The 20,839-nt window shown below is 31.8% G+C and overlaps 1 protein-coding gene across 3 annotated transcripts in view; it reads left to right on the top strand.

Annotated features, from left to right (window-relative positions):
* The window catches only part of LOC140452494 (cytochrome P450 6a2-like), a 66,742-nt gene that overhangs the window by 25,759 nt on the left and 20,144 nt on the right, over positions 1–20,839 (top strand). For all 3 annotated transcript variants that reach the window (XM_072546806.1, XM_072546798.1, XM_072546814.1), the window contains exons 5-6: positions 5,772–6,098; positions 11,212–11,445. In XM_072546806.1, the coding sequence (XP_072402907.1) occupies positions 5,772–6,098; positions 11,212–11,445 (561 nt within the window). The remainder of the gene's footprint in view (positions 1–5,771; positions 6,099–11,211; positions 11,446–20,839) is intronic.

Genomic DNA, 20,839 nt, shown 5'->3' with positions numbered 1-20,839 from the left:
ATCCTGGAGGAACGAAGTAGACGACGCCATGAGTAAGAGAGGCCTAAACAATGGAGAATGGAACAACAGAGAGAGATGGAAACGGTTGAGCGAGGGAAGGCAGTGAATACTGTAGAATCGCTCAATATATATATATATATATATATATATATATATATATATATATATATATATATATATATATATATATATATATATATATATGTAGCTGTATAACGTATGGAAGTGAACGTAAAGTATGGACGTGGAACCTGAACTAGCGTGCAGCAATATAATTATTAGTCTTAGAACGGAAGATCCTAAGGACGATCTTTGGCCTTATAGAGACGAGATAACAGGACAGTGGAGACAAAATCAGGACCTCCAAGGACTCTAGGAAAAGAAAACATAGTACGGTGGAATGATGAAATACTACTAAATACAACCTTCTCAGAAAGATCCGATGCCAGAAGGTCAGTTGGTCGCTCAAGAAAAAGATTGAAAGATGCAATAACGAGTGATCTTCGTAAGATGGAGGTGCAACAATGGGATATTGCTGCACAAGACCATAGAAAGTAGAAAAAGAACTATTAAAAACCTTTCAATAAAAACAGAATAAAAAAATACAGGTGTGTAGTTTATTTTTTTTATAGCGATTAAATAAAACTTGACCCAAATTACTGCTACTTACATTAGCACTTATTTGAATGAAAATTGTAAATAATAAATGGTATTATGTAAATAAAAAATGGACAAATTTATGAACGTGTAGATTCCAGTTAATTGTTTTGAACCGTCAGATTGGGATCGGCGCCAAAGATTTTATGTAAATAATGTTTTCTTTTAATAGATGTGTGTCTACTCATATTGTTTTTATAAAGCTTGACCTAAATTAACTGACAACTAGAGTTTGGCGATTCAAATAATTAGTACACAATACATTATACAAAAAAGGGGTCTAAAATGCAGTTGTGTAGTAGGGTCGCGGTAAAATTTGAGAGATTTATGAGGCAAAAAACTTAAAAAGACATTTAACAAAAGCTCTACCTTTTCGCGGTGAAGATACATTTACAAAGAAATATAATGAAGGGAATTATAGTACAGAGACGTACTCACCACTATTAAATATTAGCATTATGATATGTTACAAGCTGTATTATGATACTAAAGCTGTAGGAAAGAAATTTATGTAAGAAAGTATTATGATATTAGTAATTTTGCCCCTCACCATGCCACAGGAGATCCGACCAATTTCCATCTACAGGCACTCCACTCAATTTTTTCTGACTTCCTCTTGTTTAAGGCTAGGATGTAAACAAAATGATAGTTTAGTCTATTGTACAAGTTTTATAACAAATAAACCACTTTTAGAGAATCGCTGAACTCTTGCGTTAAGTAGTCTTATGAAATCGATGTACGTACAAAAACTTATGCTGTAAGAAAATTAACACAATTGTATGTTTCATTTTCCCGCTTTATACTTGGAAAAAAGTAGTTATTTTGAGTTTTTTCATAACGAAAACATATGAAGTTTGCTTAAAATTTGTCAAAACACTTCTAGTGATCATATATACCTTCTCAATTTTTTTGAATGTGTAGTTTATCTTTCGGGGGAGGGGGGTTGCAGATCAATCTTAAAGGCTGTAACAATAAGCTTTTAGTAAAAAGTATATAATTATTTTGACATTGTGGTTAAATTTACAACCTTTTTTCAAATTAGCTTATTTAAAAAACAATATTTAATATTAAAGGTTTATTTAATATTAAAAAGTAAATAAGAGAAACAATGTTATTTTGAAGTTTTGTTTTAAATCAAAAAATCTTTTTAATGGGATCAGTACTTGCCCGAGGTTGCGCGGTGGTTCGGATAAAATAAGCGTTTTTTTTGTAAAATACATGTGGACGAATTTAACTAAAAACAAGGCAATTACTCAACGCTACATAAAATGATTCATAATCATTATCATCCTCGGCGTGATAACCCGTGGTGGGTTTAACTTCTTATCAAATTCATCTCCAGTCTCATCTCGCCTTCGCCAGATCTCTCCACCAGAATTGTATTTCTTGGTCTATCGCTCCTTTTTTCCATTCTTTCGTACAATATTTTCACGGGGGCCTCTCCGGAGGTATTATTCTGTTCGAAAAACTTCGTCAATTTAACGTCGAAAGCGCATAAGGTAAACGCTCCTATTTTCGACACTGCCCCAATTATCGGTAGTAATTCTACATAATCGACAAAAATAAGAATTGTTGCGCCTGATTGTTGGACGAAAGTATTTCACTAATTTATAAGGACCTTTATCTACGCCTATGAACAATATGCCAATTGTCAGACGAAAACTGCAATCACAGCATTTAAAAATATATTGGTCAGTTGGCGCCAAACTCTTGTGGGAAGTGTTTCTTGTTTTATGTGTTAAGAAACAGGTAAGCTACAGAATGCTATAATTCCTGATTAAAATATCGAATAATCGTTTTATTATGTTTTATATGTTGAGAAGTAGTTTATTTTGATTATTTGTTGGCCAAAAACTGTTTTTCTATAGCTTTTTGCAGTATTTTGAGGGTGCCGATAATAGGTACGTAAATATTAGCAGATGATCCAATCGTCGGCTGGAGTGCCGATAATTGGTTATATGCATTAGACTGTATATAAGCTGATTTTAGCGTAATCTTTTAACTTACTAGGACAAATGTTTGGTCATTATATGCAATAAAAAACGAGGTTTCCTTGTACCAATTTTCGGCATCCCGTATCTCTAGTAAAAATAGCCATAATTTGACCGAGTATAACACTGCCGATAATATATACATATACGTGCCGATAATTGGAAATTCTTTATTTTAGACTACAATTCAGATATTAGCAATGGAAAAAAAGCGAATTCAATATTCTGCGGAAGATATAAACAAAGCTGTTGTAGCTGTTCAGTCAGGAATGTCATTTAAAACAGCTAGCAAGTTGTATAAGGTACCCAGATCGACTCTACAGGACAAAGTAAAGGGTAGAACTTCTTTAGAGAAGAAATCTGGACCAGGGACCACACTAACAAAAGAAGAAGAAAACCTACTGGTATCATGGCTATTTCGGATTGCAGCCTGTGGATTTCCTGCAACTAAAACGCAGTTGTTGGATAGTGTTCATCTATTGCTTAAAGAACTTAATAGGCCTAATAATTTCGTGGGTGGTAGGCTGGACGTAAATGATACGAACTATTTTTAAAAACGCATCCCGAACTATCTAAAAGAATTTCCCAAAACTTAACTTACAGTACAAACAATCGCAACATAACTTTTGATCCTAGTCGTGTATTCAATTCTGATGAATCGGCTTTTTTCCTGACTCCTAAGGGAGACAAAGTGTTGGTTAGAGAGGGGGGATAGAACAGTTTATTCGTTTTTTAGCAACGACGAGACGGAATGTCTGACGACTTTGGTTACCCGTAGTGCCTCCGGTCAAATTTTACCACCCATGATCGTTTTTAAATATACAAGAATTCCCAAATCAGTTTTTCGACAAAATACCGGCTCACTGGGGGATAGGAAAGTTTGAAAATGGGTGGATGACTGGCGAAAACTTTTTTGAATACATCGCTAATATATTCCACCCTTGGTTAGTTGCTCAAAAAGTGCAGTTTCCGGTTATACTGTTTTTGGACGGACACAGATCACACTTAACAATGGCCCTAAGTGAATTTTGTAGTAATAATAATGTTATTCTAATAGCTCTGTGTCCAAACGCAACACATATTTTACAGCCTTAAGATGTTGCAGTCTTTCGACCATTAAAACGTGAATGGAAAAAGAGCGTGCATCGGTGGAGAATGGAAAACCAAGGTAAAAAGATAACCAGAGATTCATTTGCACCTATTTTGGAAATCACTTTTCAAAAAATGGTAAATATTCCCGATATAGTTAAGATTGGTTTCAAGGGTTGCGGACTTGTGTCCTTTAATGTTGAAAATATTAAATTTTCTAAATACTTTAAAGAAGACGTATGAGCACAAAACTGTCAAAAGAAATAAGAACAACAACAACCTACAGAATTTCAAGTCGCCCTAAGAGTTGTAGAAGAATGCATCTCAATTGATATGCTGCGATTGTTTGAGCTTTCTGGGTCAATTTGGTAAGGACCAGTAGAGCACACCAGCTAATTTTCATTATGGAAGGAAATGAAAGCCAAAGCCATGAACTAGCCTTCCAATGAACTTCCAGTCGACTTTGTTACGAATGACTCATTTACAGAAGTGGAAATTCATAATGAAATGAGCATTCATAACAGCAGCTAAAAATGCAGCGGAAAGAAAAGCGCATCCAAAAGAAAGAATTGGAAAACGAAAAGAAAAAAAAGTTGCTCTTTCACAAACTTTGAATAAAAGAATTTCTAATCGCAGGACAAAGACTAAATTGAAGAATGTCACGGAGGATCTCTTTTCCACACAGGAAATGCAAGAAAATAAAAGCATGTTAATTAGCAAACCTTCAACATCTAAATCTTTACAGGAATCTTGGTATTGTTCATTGTGTGACACTGACGATCAGCTGGACATGCGCATTTGTGGTTCTTGCTTGAAATACTAATGAGGCTTGTCTTGGTCTAACTGAAGATGATAGAGAAGAACTGAAATGCCCCTTGTGTCAATAGTCAATGACTACTAAAATAATGTGTTTGCATAGATACATTAAAGATTTTATATTTATCTTTTGAAAAATACGTTATTTTATTTGAATTTTCAATTTAGTGTATTTACATACCTACAATAATTTATTTACTTCAATAGTATCTATCTAACAAAATATTTAGGTACCCTATATAATTATTCAAATCTTGAGTATCTAACTCATGCCGAAAAAAGGATCTTTGATGTGCCGAAGATTAGAGCATGCATTTAATTTAGAATGCCGATAATGGGGACTTTGGACACTTTTCATTTTATTAATATTTTAAATATTATAAGTTTGTTTTAGGATAAAATAAATATTTTATGTGTAATTGTGATAGATTTTATTAGCCTAAACCATAATCTAAATATACGTTGTTCAGGTAATTTGGTTACTAAACTAACCAAAATGAAGCTCCATTGTGCTTAACGTGCTAAATGTGCCGATAATAGGTACATTTACCTTAATATAGATTACTTTTATATACATTATATTAGATACATTATATTTATATTGCATATTATATTACATTTAGATACATTATATTATCATATAATGTATCTGCTCATTGTAGATGGAAAAGATATTTAGGATTGCTTATTATTCGTCAGAACAACGACAATAAAAATATAACACCATCCTGTTATTTATTCCTTATGTTTTCCTTTAATATGGAAATCTAATCTATATGAGGTATATCTTGTATTGTTTATTAAATGCACAGATCAGTCCCTGGTCGAGGATGGTATAATCCCAGAATAAAATATTTTTATTAAAATTAGTTTCTGGCTTGTCCACTTAATTCATGAGAACTAGCCACGATTTTAACTAAAAGTACGTTTATTTTGACTTTAAATTTCGACATTATGTAATTAAAGTTGTAGTTAATTCACATGAAATAAAGTATATATCATAGAAATGCTACATAAAAATAGTTTCAGAGCCATATTAAAAAATCGGTATGGGCTCACAATTTGAGATTAAATATTTTTTATAAACAAACTGGTATATACAGAAAATTCAATCGTAGTTTATGGCTGTGTGAGAATGCAATCTAAAGCAAAAAAATTAAGGGTTGTTTTAATTTCACATTAATTTCCAAACGTAATATATTATTACTACGATTTTAGGTAACTTTTCTACGGATATCATCGGTTCCTGCGCCTTTGGTTTAGAGTGTAACAGTTTCAAGGATCCAAACAATCCATTTAGAACATACGGCCGACAAATATTCCGCAGAAGTCCTCTACAAAATTTAAAATTTATGATAGCTAACAACTTTCCTGATTTTGGACGATTGATTGGCATAACAATTTTGGACAAAGAGTCAGTTGACTTTTTCAGTCAAGTTGTGAGAGATACAGTTAGCTCTAGAGAAAAAAACCAAGTTCAACGTAATGATTTTATGCAGTTGTTAATTAATATAAAAAATAATAAAGAAGATGTAGAGTATAAAGGTAGGTTACGTTTATTTTTACGTATTCTATCAATATAAATGAAATGAAAATTTAAGAAACTTCGGTTCTCTAGTTTTTTGGGATTAGTTTGTCCGGCCAGGAATTATTGATTATGAGACTTAACCCATACGGAAAAACTTATTTATAATGGCTTTGGATTCAGCATTAAAACTTCATCACCATCTTCACCTTTGGCTCGGCAATCATTTGTGGATCCTGGCCTGCTCCAAGTTTCGTCGCCATTCTGTTCGGTTTCTGGCGACATGTTGCCATCTTCTAATTTTTAATATCCCTAAGCAGGTCTCAACTTCATCTTACCACCTATCTATTACCCTATATTAAGCAGGTGACTATATAACAAAAACGGGAAGTGTTACCATTTTATTTTCAGTCAAATATATTTCAAGTTATTATTATTATATGCTAACGCAGGCCTTTTAGAGGCACTTGTATTAACAATTTTGTTCTATTCTTTTCGATCTTTGGTCTTCACGGTCCAGTTTTAAATGTATTCCTCTTTTAGGACCATCTCCACCTCATCGAGCAATCTTTTTCTAGATCTTTCTTTTCTTCTCTTATTTGCCAACTCTGTTTGCTCTTTGTTTCATTCATTCATTCTTTCCAAATGACCTAACCATCTTATTTTCATTGCTTTGGCTACTTGTGCTGTTGTAGGGTCCCCATATAAATTAATTATCTCAGTATTAGTTCTTCTTCTGTAGAAGTCTCCTGAAGGGCTGTCTCGTCTGCAAAACGTAGATTGTTTATTTTTCGGCCATTTATTTTGAGACAACCTTTTCCCATCCTTCAAGCTGTCCTATAACCTAGCTCCTAACTATAGCTCCAAAGCTATATATATATATATATATATATATATATATATATCTATATATATATATATATATATATATATATATATATATCTATATATATATATATATATATATATATATATATATATATATATATTAAATAATTGTGGAGACAGTATACGTACTTGTCTAACACCTTGTTCTGGATGGAATGCGTCAAGCACTATAACTGTTACAGTAGTGTGTTCGTATAGTTCAGTTCTTATTTAACCCTGTCGAACGCTTTGCGATAACTATAAAACAATTGTGTAGTGAGATAATTCCCTAGATTTTTCTATTATTTGTCTTATATTCAAAATGTAATATTTCTCTTTGTAGTAAAGTTTTCAGTGTCAGTAAGTAGTTCAGTTTTCATTATTTGTCTGATTATGTGTAGCATTATTTTGCTGGCATGTGGGATAAGGGAGATGGTTCTATAATATTCTGTTTACAGTATCTAATAATGGTTCTTGTGTGTAGTTTGGGCAATCTTTTTTTTCCCTTTTTTATATGTTGGTATTAATATTGCATTGGTCCATGATAAAGACATTATTTGGTTTTCCCATATGTGTATAACCTACACATTTTTAGTTCATTAAAAATGTGATTTTCATCATAATCACAACCAATAATTGCGGCTTAATCCCATAAAAAACATTATATTTAACTTAACCATGACTCAAGAAAGTAATTTTAGAACCTGACTTTAATCTAATGCTTTAAAAAATATTATACTTTTACAAAAAATATGACCATTTTGATAAAATACCATTTTTCAGATTTGAGCGCTAATTACGCAATAATAATCTAAATTAAACTTATAAAAGCTTAAGTTACAGCTTATCCAATGTAATTTTATAATTTTATGGTTATATTTTATAAAACCTAGTATCTTAAGCTGTACAATAATCCGAATCAAAAACTGCATATTTACCCCTTCAAAGTCTCATAAATTAATAACCAAAAATTTGCTGTTGCATGGACTCATAGACATAAAATACAAAAGACTCAGTAGTTTTCTCTATCGCACAGGGGAACGGGCATGTATTGTAGCGCTAGTCTATTTGTACTATATGTCTATGCATTGACTGGGAAGCTGTTTCTAACCCTTTATATCAGAGAGTAGGTTTTAAAAATAATACCAGAATTTTCTCTTCATATATCTAATCCACGGCGTCGACCTGTAGGATCAAGAATGTTTGCATACGACAAAGACATAACATTGGTGTCGTATATTCCCAAACGAAAAAAAAAATGATTATGGTTTTAGGTATACACCATAGTCAAGTATGTTTCAAGTCCAGATACTAAACGCTGCTGGATCAAAGAAGACAAATGAGAAGCGATAAAAATGCAGACAGCCACACTGTAAGACAAATGAATACATCTGTTTCGATGTAAATCAGAAGTGATTTAAGGAAATTTAAAACCGATAGTATTAAACGTACTATAGAGGAAAATAACAGCCTAAAAGTTCCACGTAGAAAGCTAACAAATGGGAAATGCAAAATTCATAAACTAAGAAACAAGCAAAATGAAATAATATCACGTAGAGACGAGTTAATACAGGTCGTCGAAGAGTTGTACGAGGAATTATATGGAAGTATACTAGAAGATCAAACAGGAATACAAACAGCGATTTCACAGAACATCATGAATCAAGATCGGAATGAATGCCAGAGATAAAGGTAGATTAGATTCGACAAACATAACAAAAAATAAAAATAAATAAAATAATAAACATAAAAAATAACAATGCCCCGGAAGAGGATGGAATTGTAATAGAAGCTATCGTAAATGGAGGAGATAAACTATTAAATAAATTTAAAAAACTGTTTAATCTATGTTTGCAGCAAAGAGAAGTACCCAAAGAATGGAACAATGCTATAACCATCCTTTTGCATAAAAAAGGAGATAGAACGGACCTAAAAAATTATAGACCTATTAGCCTATTAAACCACATATACAAGCTCTTCACTAGGTTAGTGACATCAACATTGGAGAAAAAATTAGAGCAGGATATTAGGAGGATTCCGTTCAAATTATGATACCAATGATCACCTGCTACAGTATAGACACTCATTGAAAAATCTATAGAATCTATAGACCTTAGAGAAGCAATGAATGATAGCAGGATTGCCAATAGGTATAGTGAACTTATTTACAATATTTACAAAAATGCCACTATGACTGTTAAGATACACGATAAAACCCGACCAATAAAAATAAAACTTGGGATAAGGCAAGGAGATACATTATCACCGAAATTATTCATAACGGTATTAGAGTATGCCTTTCAGATGGTCAATTGGGACCACAGTGGAGTAACAATAGACGGCGATAAGCTTAACCATCTCCGTTTCGTAGATGACATTGTCCTTATCACAGATACTTTAGGAGAAGCCACAGATATGTTAAATGAATTGGACTTTGCATGTTCGAAGGTGGGCCTCAGAATGAACTTTACCAAAATTAAGTTTATGACAAATATGGCCCCAATAACCACTTAACTATTCAAAAAGTGGTAGAATTGGTGGAGAAATATACGTATTTGGGTCATGAAATTAGAATCAGCAGGGATAACCAAACATGCGAAATCCAAAGACGAATTACTTTAGCGTGGGAGCCTTTTAAAAACTTCGAAGCACACTTAGGGCCTAAATACCAATTAGCCTCAACAGAAAAGTATTTAACCAGTGCTTATTACCGGTCATGACTTGGCGGAAACTATGAGTCTAACCAAGATTAATGCTTCGAAATTGAGAGTGGCACAGAGACGAATGGAACGGTCTATGCTAGGAGTGACGTTCCGGGACCGAATAAGAAACGAAGATCTGCGAAGAAGGACGAGTATTGCTAATGTTGTCGAACGCATAGCGGAACTTAAATGGAACTGGATAGGCCATGTAGCGAGAATGCACGACCCACGAAGGACGAGCAAAATTAGGAATTGGAGGCCAAGAGCAGATAAAAGTAGTAAGAAAAAGACCACCTACATGTTGGGCTGACGACATCAGGCATATCATCAAAAATTGGCAACAAAGAGCACAAAATCGTAAAGAACGAAGGAGTTTAAGGGAAGTCTATGTCCAGCAGTGGACGTGATAAATGAAGGATGGATGATGATAATGATGCATTATAATGATAAAATCGATACAGTTACAGGAAAACCTGAAATGATTGTTAATTATAATAGTACTAAAAGTGGAGTTGAGACTTTAGATAAAATGTACGCTGCATATGACTACGGTCGAAATACGTTAGGATGACCAATGGTAATTTTTTATTCTATGCTGAATATGGCTGGAGTGAATTCTTTGGTATTGTTTTATTTAAAAAATCCAGGTACTATAAATAGGTAAACATTTTTGCATATACTTTTAATCCCAGTTAACCGAAAATCATATTCGTTCTCGAGAAATTCAAACTAACATTGCAATAACGATAGTACTAAGAATCAGAGAACTCTATGCTATACTTCAATGCAGTTGCAGTTACTGTGACAGGAGAAAAAATCAATTAACTCGCGCTTATCGTATAAAGAATATGCCAAAGTTATGTGCTTTGAACATTTAACTTGTGTATGTGCAGAATTTTATTTTGAAAACATGGTTTAAAGCAATAGCTAACTTGTATTTTTTTATTTTTTTTGTATATTTACATTCTTTTATATATTATTATAAATATAATAATTTACAATACTTGTTCATAAAAAAAGTCACATGTACTACGATATAATATATCACGCTTTTCACGTGCAAAAAAGGTATGCGGACTCATAGTCCGCCGTCATTATGGGTGCACAGAAAACGAGCGCCAGTCACGAAAGGTTAAATTTCGATATTGAAAATTCTTTAAATTAAATTATATTGGGAATGTTTTCTGATACACGTTTTCAATATATAATGAAGATCGTAAGTAAGAACATAAATAGTAAAATAAAAAAAGATAAAATATAAAAAATTATATCAGTGATTAAAATAAGATTTAATTAAAAACAAAACTGAAAAATTGAACAAAAATATACAAATTATAAGTCATTTAAATTTTCGATAAAATATAGAAATTATTCATTTATTAGTTGAAAATAAGTAATATAGTAAATAATAAAATAGTTTGGACTCTCTTGCTTATCTAAATAATAAAAAAATGTAGTTTGACGTTATTATCAAGGTAGCGAATTTTTCGAAGTTTCTAAAATTTGCAAATATTATATATGTGTATTTTTTATTTAGTAAAAAATGATATTTTTATTTTTTAAGACGATGGAACTTCACTTACAATCGACCAAATCATCGCGCAATGTTTCGTATTTTTCACTGCTGGTTTTGAAACCAGCTCAACAACAATAGCTTTTGCATTATATGAGCTTTCTAAAAATCAAAATATTCAGCAAAAATTAAGGGACGAGATCAACCAAGTTCTTAAAAAGCACAACGGACGAATCACTTACGATTCTGTTAGCGAAATGAAGTATATGAATCAGATTATTGATGGTAAGTAAAAAATACGTCTAAATATATATATATATATATATATATATATATATATATATATATATATATATATATATATATATATATATATATAAACTAGTAATTTCGCTTGTCGCGTGCGACGGGAGATCCAAATAATAAATTTCTTGCATGTAAACCCATGTAAATAAAAATTAAAAATAAAGTGTGGTCTGGTACTCTTCTGACTCTCTGACTCTTCTGATAATTTTTTTACTATATCCTGTATATATATTTTTTATTTTTTGATGGCACGCTATATATATATATATATATATATATATATATATATATATATATATATATATATATATATATATATATATATATATATTATATTTACTATACGTCTCACGTCGTTTTATTTGATGTGTCATATGCTAGGATTAAGCATATGACCGTTTATTTTGTATCCAGTCAGAGGTCTTTTTAAGGCCAATAAAGCAAATTTACTTTTTAGAGTATCTACTACCGTCCATAGTGCCATATGATATCTCGTATATCGCTATACGTTCATTATTAACGAAAATGCTGTGAAATGCCTTTTTGGAACTCGCCTTGTTTGTTTTTTATGTTTATATATATTTGTTATATCCTTCCCTTTTATTTGCTATGTCGCATGTTATTTGGATTCGGTCAGTTGTTTATTTTGTACTCAGCCAGAGGCCTTTTTTAAGAAATCAAATTTTGTCTTATAGTAAATCTATTTTTATCCATAGTGTCCTATGATATCTCGTATGTCTCGATACATTTATAAATAATGAAAATACTGTATAGTGACCTACTGTATATTTGTTTTTTTTAATTATTCTAAACTATTCTACACCCACCACAAAACAGTAAAAATATTTGAATCGTCAATACGACTTTTTATCACAAAATAGTGTTAGCCATTCTTTTCGTATATTAGGTTCGGTTAGTAACATAAATAACAATAAAGTGCATGTGAACATATAATTAGGATAATATATATTATACGTCATTAATAAAAATTTTTAGCAATAAATCAACCCTATCGATTTAAGAAGTATCGAAAATATGATTGAAGTGTCAGATGTTGCTAGTTCTGATTTCTTTCCTAGGTGGCGTAATTACCTTACCGGACAAACAGTGTGACTTGTCGTCCTAGACCTAAAGCTTTTCGCGGTTAGTACAATTAAACCTAGATCCAAGATTAATACTATTACAGGAATTAATAATAAACTCAACAGTCTTCCGGGTTGAAATGCGTCGATTATCATTGCGCAGAACTTTCGATATCCTCTTCGATGTCTTCTTCAGGGCTTCCGAGGTCTTAGTCTTCGAGCCCCCAGACACTATTACACTAATCGTTAGCGTGGGATTTAGCGCGTCGATTGGCGCGGGAATTGGCGCGGGGTTGGCGCGAGGTTGGCGCGAACATTTCTGACAGTAGGATTTAGATTGACGGGTGGAGCGGACGAAATTTTCTTTATGAGAGGTTTCCTTGATGGCAACCGTATTCCGTCATCTCTGTTATTGAGACAATTTGACCTTTTTTCAATTTCAATTTTTGACTATTGAGTTTAATATTAATTCCTGTAATAGTATTAATCTTAGCTCTAGGTTTAACATATATATCTTTATATAATATTAGTTAATATTTAGTTTAATCTAAATATATTATATATATATATATATATATATATATATATATATATATATATATATATATATATTGTTGTGATCTGCTTTATGATGTTTTATTATTAATTAACACTAATTTAATTAATCCAATTATTTAATTAATTAATTCACTAATTTATGCAGAGTCATACAAATCAATTACTATTAAAATTTCTCAGGGTGCCTTTTTAATTTTACTTTAATCAGTTTACTTTATATATCTCTTCTAGTGGGTTCAGTATCTCCTAGTTGCTCATAATCGGGATAGAACAGGAAACGGAACTAACATTAAAACAACATAAATATGCACACAAATTATTATTTATTTTCAATAAGCAATACGATGAATATTAATAAATAACTTTTGTGGGCAATTATCTTTCCCAACAAACTCCTATACTCTAAATTTAATTTTAATTACAAACTATCTATTGATCTGTTTTATATTAATATCTACTAAAAAAAATGACCATATAAAAATATAATTTATTCACAAAAAAAATAACTCTTTGAAACTTAGTTCGTATGCTTATATTTGATTTTATCTTTAGAATATCTTAGATTTTTCTTTCATTCAAATTATTTGACTGACCTTTATTTTTTTACACCAATGATGTCTCCTCTCGATCAAACCACAGTTCTTTCCTTGATTGATTATGTCCGGCTACCATCAAATCTTTCCCGTTCTCAGCATCGATCCAAACCGCATACCAGCAAACTACTCCTCCGAAAAAACACAAGCCCAATCCTCTTTTGACCGGTACTCTTTACTCACAAATTCTTCTTTCTTTCTCAATTATATCTCGTGGACTATGCAGACTCAAAAGAGGTATTAATCTTCTCGATTTTGATCTGCTCTCAGCTTCCACCTTTTTCACTAACAAACGAAAACACTGGCACTCAGATTGACTACACGAAAACACGTCTTCTCTTCTGGTCTGCCGGTAACATAATAATCTTTTCAATCTCTCCAGACAACCTTCTCAACTCTCTCATTTCCACCATTCCTTTTTAACCAATCATAAGCATTCATCTTTCCCACTTATTTTCGATTTAGAAAATTTCCAACATGATATTTAAAACAAATAAACTACTTTCACTCAAATTACTTTTCAGAAACCATTAACAATTTTACCTTTTTCAACAGAAATAAGTTTCCAAATTCTTGTTATCTCATATCTAAATCTAATTCTTATTTACTTTCGAAAAATGTCCACCGCAAAATACAATTACAAAGTTTATTCCTTAAATCTATAATTATACGGGTTCCATTGTCCTTTCACTATTCACTCAGTCTTTCACGGAAAGACTGGTTTTCTCTTATGGTCTATTACAAATAAGTACAGAGTTGTATTTTAACTTATATGCCCGCGGTATATTAAAATAATAAAAAAACTCTTTATTCTATTTCTGATCGATAAACTGATCCATAACAATATATATATATATATATATATATATATATATATATATATATATATATATATATATATATATCCAGATGATTCTAGAATAATACTTTTGGTATATATATGAACGCTGCACATCCAAATAGTTGTGTTTTGTAGTTAAATATATATATATATATATATATATATATATATATATATATATATATATATATATATATATATATATATATATATATATATTTAACTACAAAACACAACTATTTGGATGTGCAGCGTTCATATATATACCAAAAGTATTATTCTAGAATCATCTGGAGTAGTTCATCTCTAGACTGCCCGTTGGAAGCGCCTCGAAGGCAAGCGCTATTAAAAATGCCATCGATTGTATATTCGAGATTCATCCTTCTAATAATTGTGACACGTACCTCGCATCGGAGATGGGCTATTTCGTTACAATAGTACAAAGAATTACTCTTTTTAGTCTACCAAGTTTTCTCAAATCTTTATTGGCATTATCAGGATGCTACAATAAACAAAATTAGTACAAATTACAGAGTAACATTATTTTGTATTTTACACTAATTGAGGTTAGTTATCATGATGTTTATAAAATAAAATGAACAACTCATCTCACTCCTACAAATAATGGCTAAAACTATCCAAATTGTTTTAAAAAACGTTCTTTCACAAACACATATTTAAAACACTTAAAACACATATACATAAACATTTAAATAAAATTACGTTATAAAATAATTACAGAACATGTAGTAATAATATAAAATTTAGGTTATAAATATTCTTATCAGAAACAAAAGAATTGGTTGTGAATTCATTACTACCAACTTAAAACGACAGAACGTTAAGTTTAAGTTACCCTTATGCTGATGAATATCCACAAAACAAAATACCTGACGAACCTCGTGCCAACAACAAGTTAAAAATTCAGAAAGACGAAGTAGAACTTTTAAAGAGGTGAGGTATTAAGAAGAATAGCACACGGATGGGCTGCATATGCAGCTTTTAAAAACGTATTCAGAGATAGCAACAAACTGATTATTCTGAACGTAAAGTCTTTGATCAGTGTGTTCTGCTAGTAATGACCTATGGTGCGAAAACACTGTCACTAACGAAAAACAATGCTTTAAAACTAAGAATAGCACAAAATAGGGTGGAGCGTTTAATGATAGGAGTAACAATAAAGAACAAGATCACAAACGAAGACCTACAAAACAGGATCAGAGTTACTGGCCACGTGGCAAGGATAAAGGACGGAAGGTGGACATGTAAAATAACCGAATGGAGACCAAGAGCAAATAAATAAAAGAACAGATAAATAAAGTAATTATAAAATTTAACTAACGTAATGCATGCGATCTTTTAATAAAACTATTGACGTGGTAATATATTGGATAAAAATAATAGTACAGTTTTAGGTTTAACTTGTATTTGTTTTTGTTTAGAACAGCAAGTTCCAAAATAAAAATAGTCATTATGATTGCTAACCTCCATAGGATAGATAGCACTCTAAGAAGAAGGTTTAACTTTAACTAGCTCGAAAAATAATGATTTTTTTGTTGCGAAACATGTAACCGTTTCAAAAGATTTAAAAGAAACTCATTATATATTTCGATTATATTTTTTTTTAATAAAACTAATAGCCCCATCTATCTGTCAAGTACCTACCTGTAGCCGACTCAAGGATTCTTCTGTAATTCCCAAATATATCCGGTAGATGAGCATATTTTTCAACTTGTCACTCACGCCCAATTTCCAGATTCAGGCGCCATGATAGCGCTTCGCTCTTTTCTGTTAAGACCGTCCAACCGTTAAGACGTGTTTCCAAAGTGGGTCTCAATTCAGAGGTGAGCAAATAAATCCTTTTCTTGTCCATATTTCAGATAGATATTTATTTTTTTAGACCCTTATTGGAGAGGCTATAATGCTGCTATTATATTTCTAATACTCGTCGCAAGATAGTATTGCTATGGAGTTATTCCAGATCATGGCCCAGTAGCAGTATCTTTTTTTGGAATCCCTAACCCCTCTTATCTAGGATGGTGGTGATTTGATATAGTACGTAGCTGAATCAATGGTTTATTTGGTGACTGATTAAATAAGAAGAGAAACAGAGCAGATTAAGGTTGTACCAATTTTTATTATACCTACCTTCAAGACAACAGAAATGATTATGAACTCAAAAAAAAAAATGAAAATATAGTGAAGTGTTCTAATTTAATTTAAAGGTTTATTTTCTTCATTGTTCCTAGTTGATAAATAACTATATTATTTCCAATGTAAACAAATTTCGAAATTTGGGGTTAATATAATATATACATTCATTTTCTTTATAACCAATTCTTAATTTAATACGATGCAAAGATTTTTTGTTTATGATAATGTTAACATAAAATAATATTTTGGAATCCCTTTGGGATGACGTAACTTTTAATGTTTTCTTTTTGTTCATTACTAAGAAATAATAAAGAATAGTTTTCTTGTAAACTTTCAATAAATCTTAATTTTTTTTTGCTCTTCCCCTTCGAGGATAAACCAGGGGTGGCGTCCAATAATAAATAATAATTTCATATTATCTAATTGTGCTTGAATTTAAAATACGATATAGTTTCTATAACCCCGCCCTATTCTCTTCGACAACGAGCGATTCTGGCCTTGTAATATTATTGTAGCACGGCAAGTGTTACATAAATGGCGCGCCAATCGTGGAGCGTGTATCTTCATTATAAAAACAACGTAATATGTTTATGATTTCTGTTTACATTTCGTATTTTAGACTCAAGTTGTTTGTGTATTTGCTTTTACCCAATTTTTGTTTAATCAGTTTAACTGGTACGATTTTCGTTTTCCTTTAATTTAATCCTCGTAAAATTGCGTAGAAATATTCTCGTCGTATTTTTAATTTTGTGAAATACTTAAAACGTATTTGGAATGATATAATCATTCTGCGAATTTCTTTTTGTCGGTATTCTTAATGTGAACGATATTAGTTGTTTATTTTCAGACTCGTCTATTTAAAGTAAACATTCCATAAGTGAGAAATGAATTTTGTTTATGTCCCTAAATTAATTCGTATCTAAACGATGGCTTTCTTTGCAGTTCAGTCTTATTTGTTGATAGAACCATAATAAATATATTCCTCAATGTGTTTATTTTAAATAAACGAAATGGCTCTTAGTGTTCGTTATTTGAAAAATCAATTAAGTGAATTTTATTTCTTGACCTTGATTCATGGTTTTTATTCGCAGCTGGGAATTATACCTATATACAGGCTGTCCCGACCTACGTAATTTTAAAATGTGTTATCTGGATTTTTGCAGAATACTTTTTTGGATGTTTTTAATATGTTTTTTTAGTCTGTTATCTGTTAAATTTTCTTTTTAATTTGTTTTTCGTTTATTTTAAAAATGTATTTTTTCATAGTTTAACTTTTTCATACTTTGAAAAGAAAATTTTATTTCCTGAAAAGGAAAATGCTTTCTATATTTTACAGTCCATGGTTCTTTTGTTTTGAATGTATAAGGAAGTAATGATATGACTTCGTTTTTCTCTGCCTAAGGCGTCTTTGTTGAGAATATAGAGCGGAAATATTGTTACTCTCCTTCTGTTATGTTAATTTTATGTCTTTGTGTGGTCAGATGTAGTAGAAGTATGTTTTTGGTACTGGAACTTATTTTTATTTGTGGTTTTACCTTTTTTTTTCTCGAGATGTCCTGTAGGACGTACAGGCACGTGACCTGTATTATTGTATCTTGAGTTATTTGTGTGATGTCAGACTGTTGTATACGCAGCAGCTTTCTTTTTTTGTCGTTGACATTTTTGCAGTCTTCTAATAGTTTATTAGACCACATATATCTTTTTGCTTTGAGACTTTTGGCTAAGGCTCAAAAGCTTTCATTTATTATCTTGTGTTCACGATATGGTACAAGTGAAGGTTGAAGTAGTTTGCTGTTGTCTATTGTGACTCTTTGTATAAACAGAGGTGAAACAACCCGCTGCCGCCTATTGTGAATTTATCTTTTATCTTTATGTCGACGTTAAGACCACGTTTGTTTAACAATTGAAATAGTTCTGGTGCTACCGTAAATGACCCACTGAGAATTAAAAGTTTATATTATTTTGACTCTATTGGAGTTCTGTTAAAGAATGGTAAACATTTCTTTGTGATTTGTATGACGACCATATTGGATTCAATTAGGTGTCAAAAATGTTTTACTGTTCAACCTTTTTTTATTGTTGAGGTGTGTTACATCCAACATCACGATTTTTTATTATTGATGATGGACTGTAATATTTTTTTATTTCTTAGGAAGATTGTAATGATTCTTCCGTTCCTTTTAAGTCTTATCGTAAGTTTTTGTTTCGTGGAAGACTCTTACGATTTTTTTTGTTGTTTCTTTTGGAAACATCAGTCTTAGACTGAATTGTTTGTGTAGCGATTGTGGCTTGTATGCCATAAACCCATTTTCTTTCTTCTTCTCCAAGATTGTGTATTAACGGTTTGGATTTATTTTCTTCTTTTGTCCTTTTGGGAGTCTCTTTGTTGGAAATTTTCCACTGTGATCAATCCCAGAGGATATTCTTATGGAACTATTGGCCATCCTGTCTTTCTTCTTTTGCGTTAGTTTAATTTTCAACCAGTGGTTGGAAATTCATTCATTGCTTGACTGTCATAGTCAACTTTATTATTGTTTGATGCTATTTAGGTTGTCTACCTAGTGGATAACCATAGCGAAGCTTGCTAAGACTACTTAGTTGGCCACCCGCCTTTGTTGAGCTGGAAGCATCCCTCTTTTCGCTCCCAGAAACTTTAACACTGGTCTGTTCCACACTTTTGGTTAGGTTAGAGCCATATTTATAGAAATCTGCCATTGGTCGTTGTGCCTAATAGCCAACGAACTGTACCTGATGTCGATTAATCAAATCGAGCATCCAGTTTAATTTTGCATGTAAATATGTCGTGATTTTTGTTTATTTTTTTTTTGTTTTATTTAGATCTAAAGCTTATCAACCTGTCAGTATTTCGTCGGATAATTCAGATTTGTCTGAAACCGAATAAATCGGTTTTCTTAAAATTTTAATACCTTTCTTCTAAAATGTTCAGTCCATTCTTAATTTTTAATTATTTAGTTGATTCCCTTTACGCCTTTGCGTACTTAATCTTTGCTACCTTCTCCAGCGACTATTCAACCCCTCCGTGGCCCGTGTACAGGAAGAGTTGCGCTAACGCGAACTTTATCCTGGAGAGGATTCGTTTCCTTTCCAAATTTTTTTGGCGTGGGGTCAGTACAGCACTGATACCCTAGTACTTAGTACATTGAATACCACTTTGCTTCGGCAAATATGTCCCTTAGTGCTTCTTTCCCTTCAGGAAGTTGACACGTTTCAATTTTTTTTTTGAGCTGTCTCGACAACCCTTGTTTTATGTCGGTGGTGTTGACTATTAGTCAGGGAGCATCCTGCTATAGTCAAGTGGATTAGTGGACCTATCCCTATTCCAATTAATAATTTTGTGTATCTCAGATGTTGTCGCAAAGAGACGAGCCTCTGGAAGTAGTGTAGGAGACTCCGCACGTCGATCTCCAGAGCAACTCAGTTTGGCTCGCACCCCAGTTCGTTGAACTGTTTTACTTTTTATTATTATAATATTGATCATTTATTGTGTTCAATATGTCTATATATATGTATATGTATGTGTGTGTGTATATAGAAATGTTTCTTCAACGTCGATATTCCCAAAAAAAAATCTTTATTTCGAAAATAAGTTACAATTTTTGAGAAATTCTACAAACTACTACATTTAATGATTTAAAGTTGACTATTGAAACATAATAATTACAATAATAATAAAAATATTGATTTCTTCCTATTTATAACGTCGGATATCGGAATCTGCTGATTCTTAATAGTAAGGGAGCTTATGGCTACATTTCTCCTCCCTCCATTGGTTGGGACTTCGTCCTCGAAGTTTTGGTTACTTCGGCTATCAGCTCGTCTAGTATCTGGATCTGGGCAGGATGCAATTTTTCTCCAAATAGGATTTTGGAAATTCGTTTTCTTTTCCTAATTAGGAAGATTATTAGGAAAGCTAAAATAGTTAAAAATATTATAACAGAAGTGGTGCTCAGTCCTATGGATAATCGGGGTAGTACTTCTATGGTATCTATTGGTTGAATTTGGCCATGTGTCTCTGGGATTGTTAATTTTTCAATTTTCATCTCATGGTTTGGTATTAATTTTATTGGAACAATTTTTGGAATGGAAATATCTTGAGACGTCTTTTTATTAAATTGGATACCTTC

The sequence above is a fragment of the Diabrotica undecimpunctata genome, chromosome 1, assembly GCF_040954645.1.
Source record: "Diabrotica undecimpunctata isolate CICGRU chromosome 1, icDiaUnde3, whole genome shotgun sequence".
Classification (NCBI taxonomy): Eukaryota; Metazoa; Arthropoda; class Insecta; order Coleoptera; family Chrysomelidae; genus Diabrotica; species Diabrotica undecimpunctata.
Note: the sequence above shows the minus strand (reverse complement) of the source record. Positions and strands in the feature narration are given on the sequence as shown.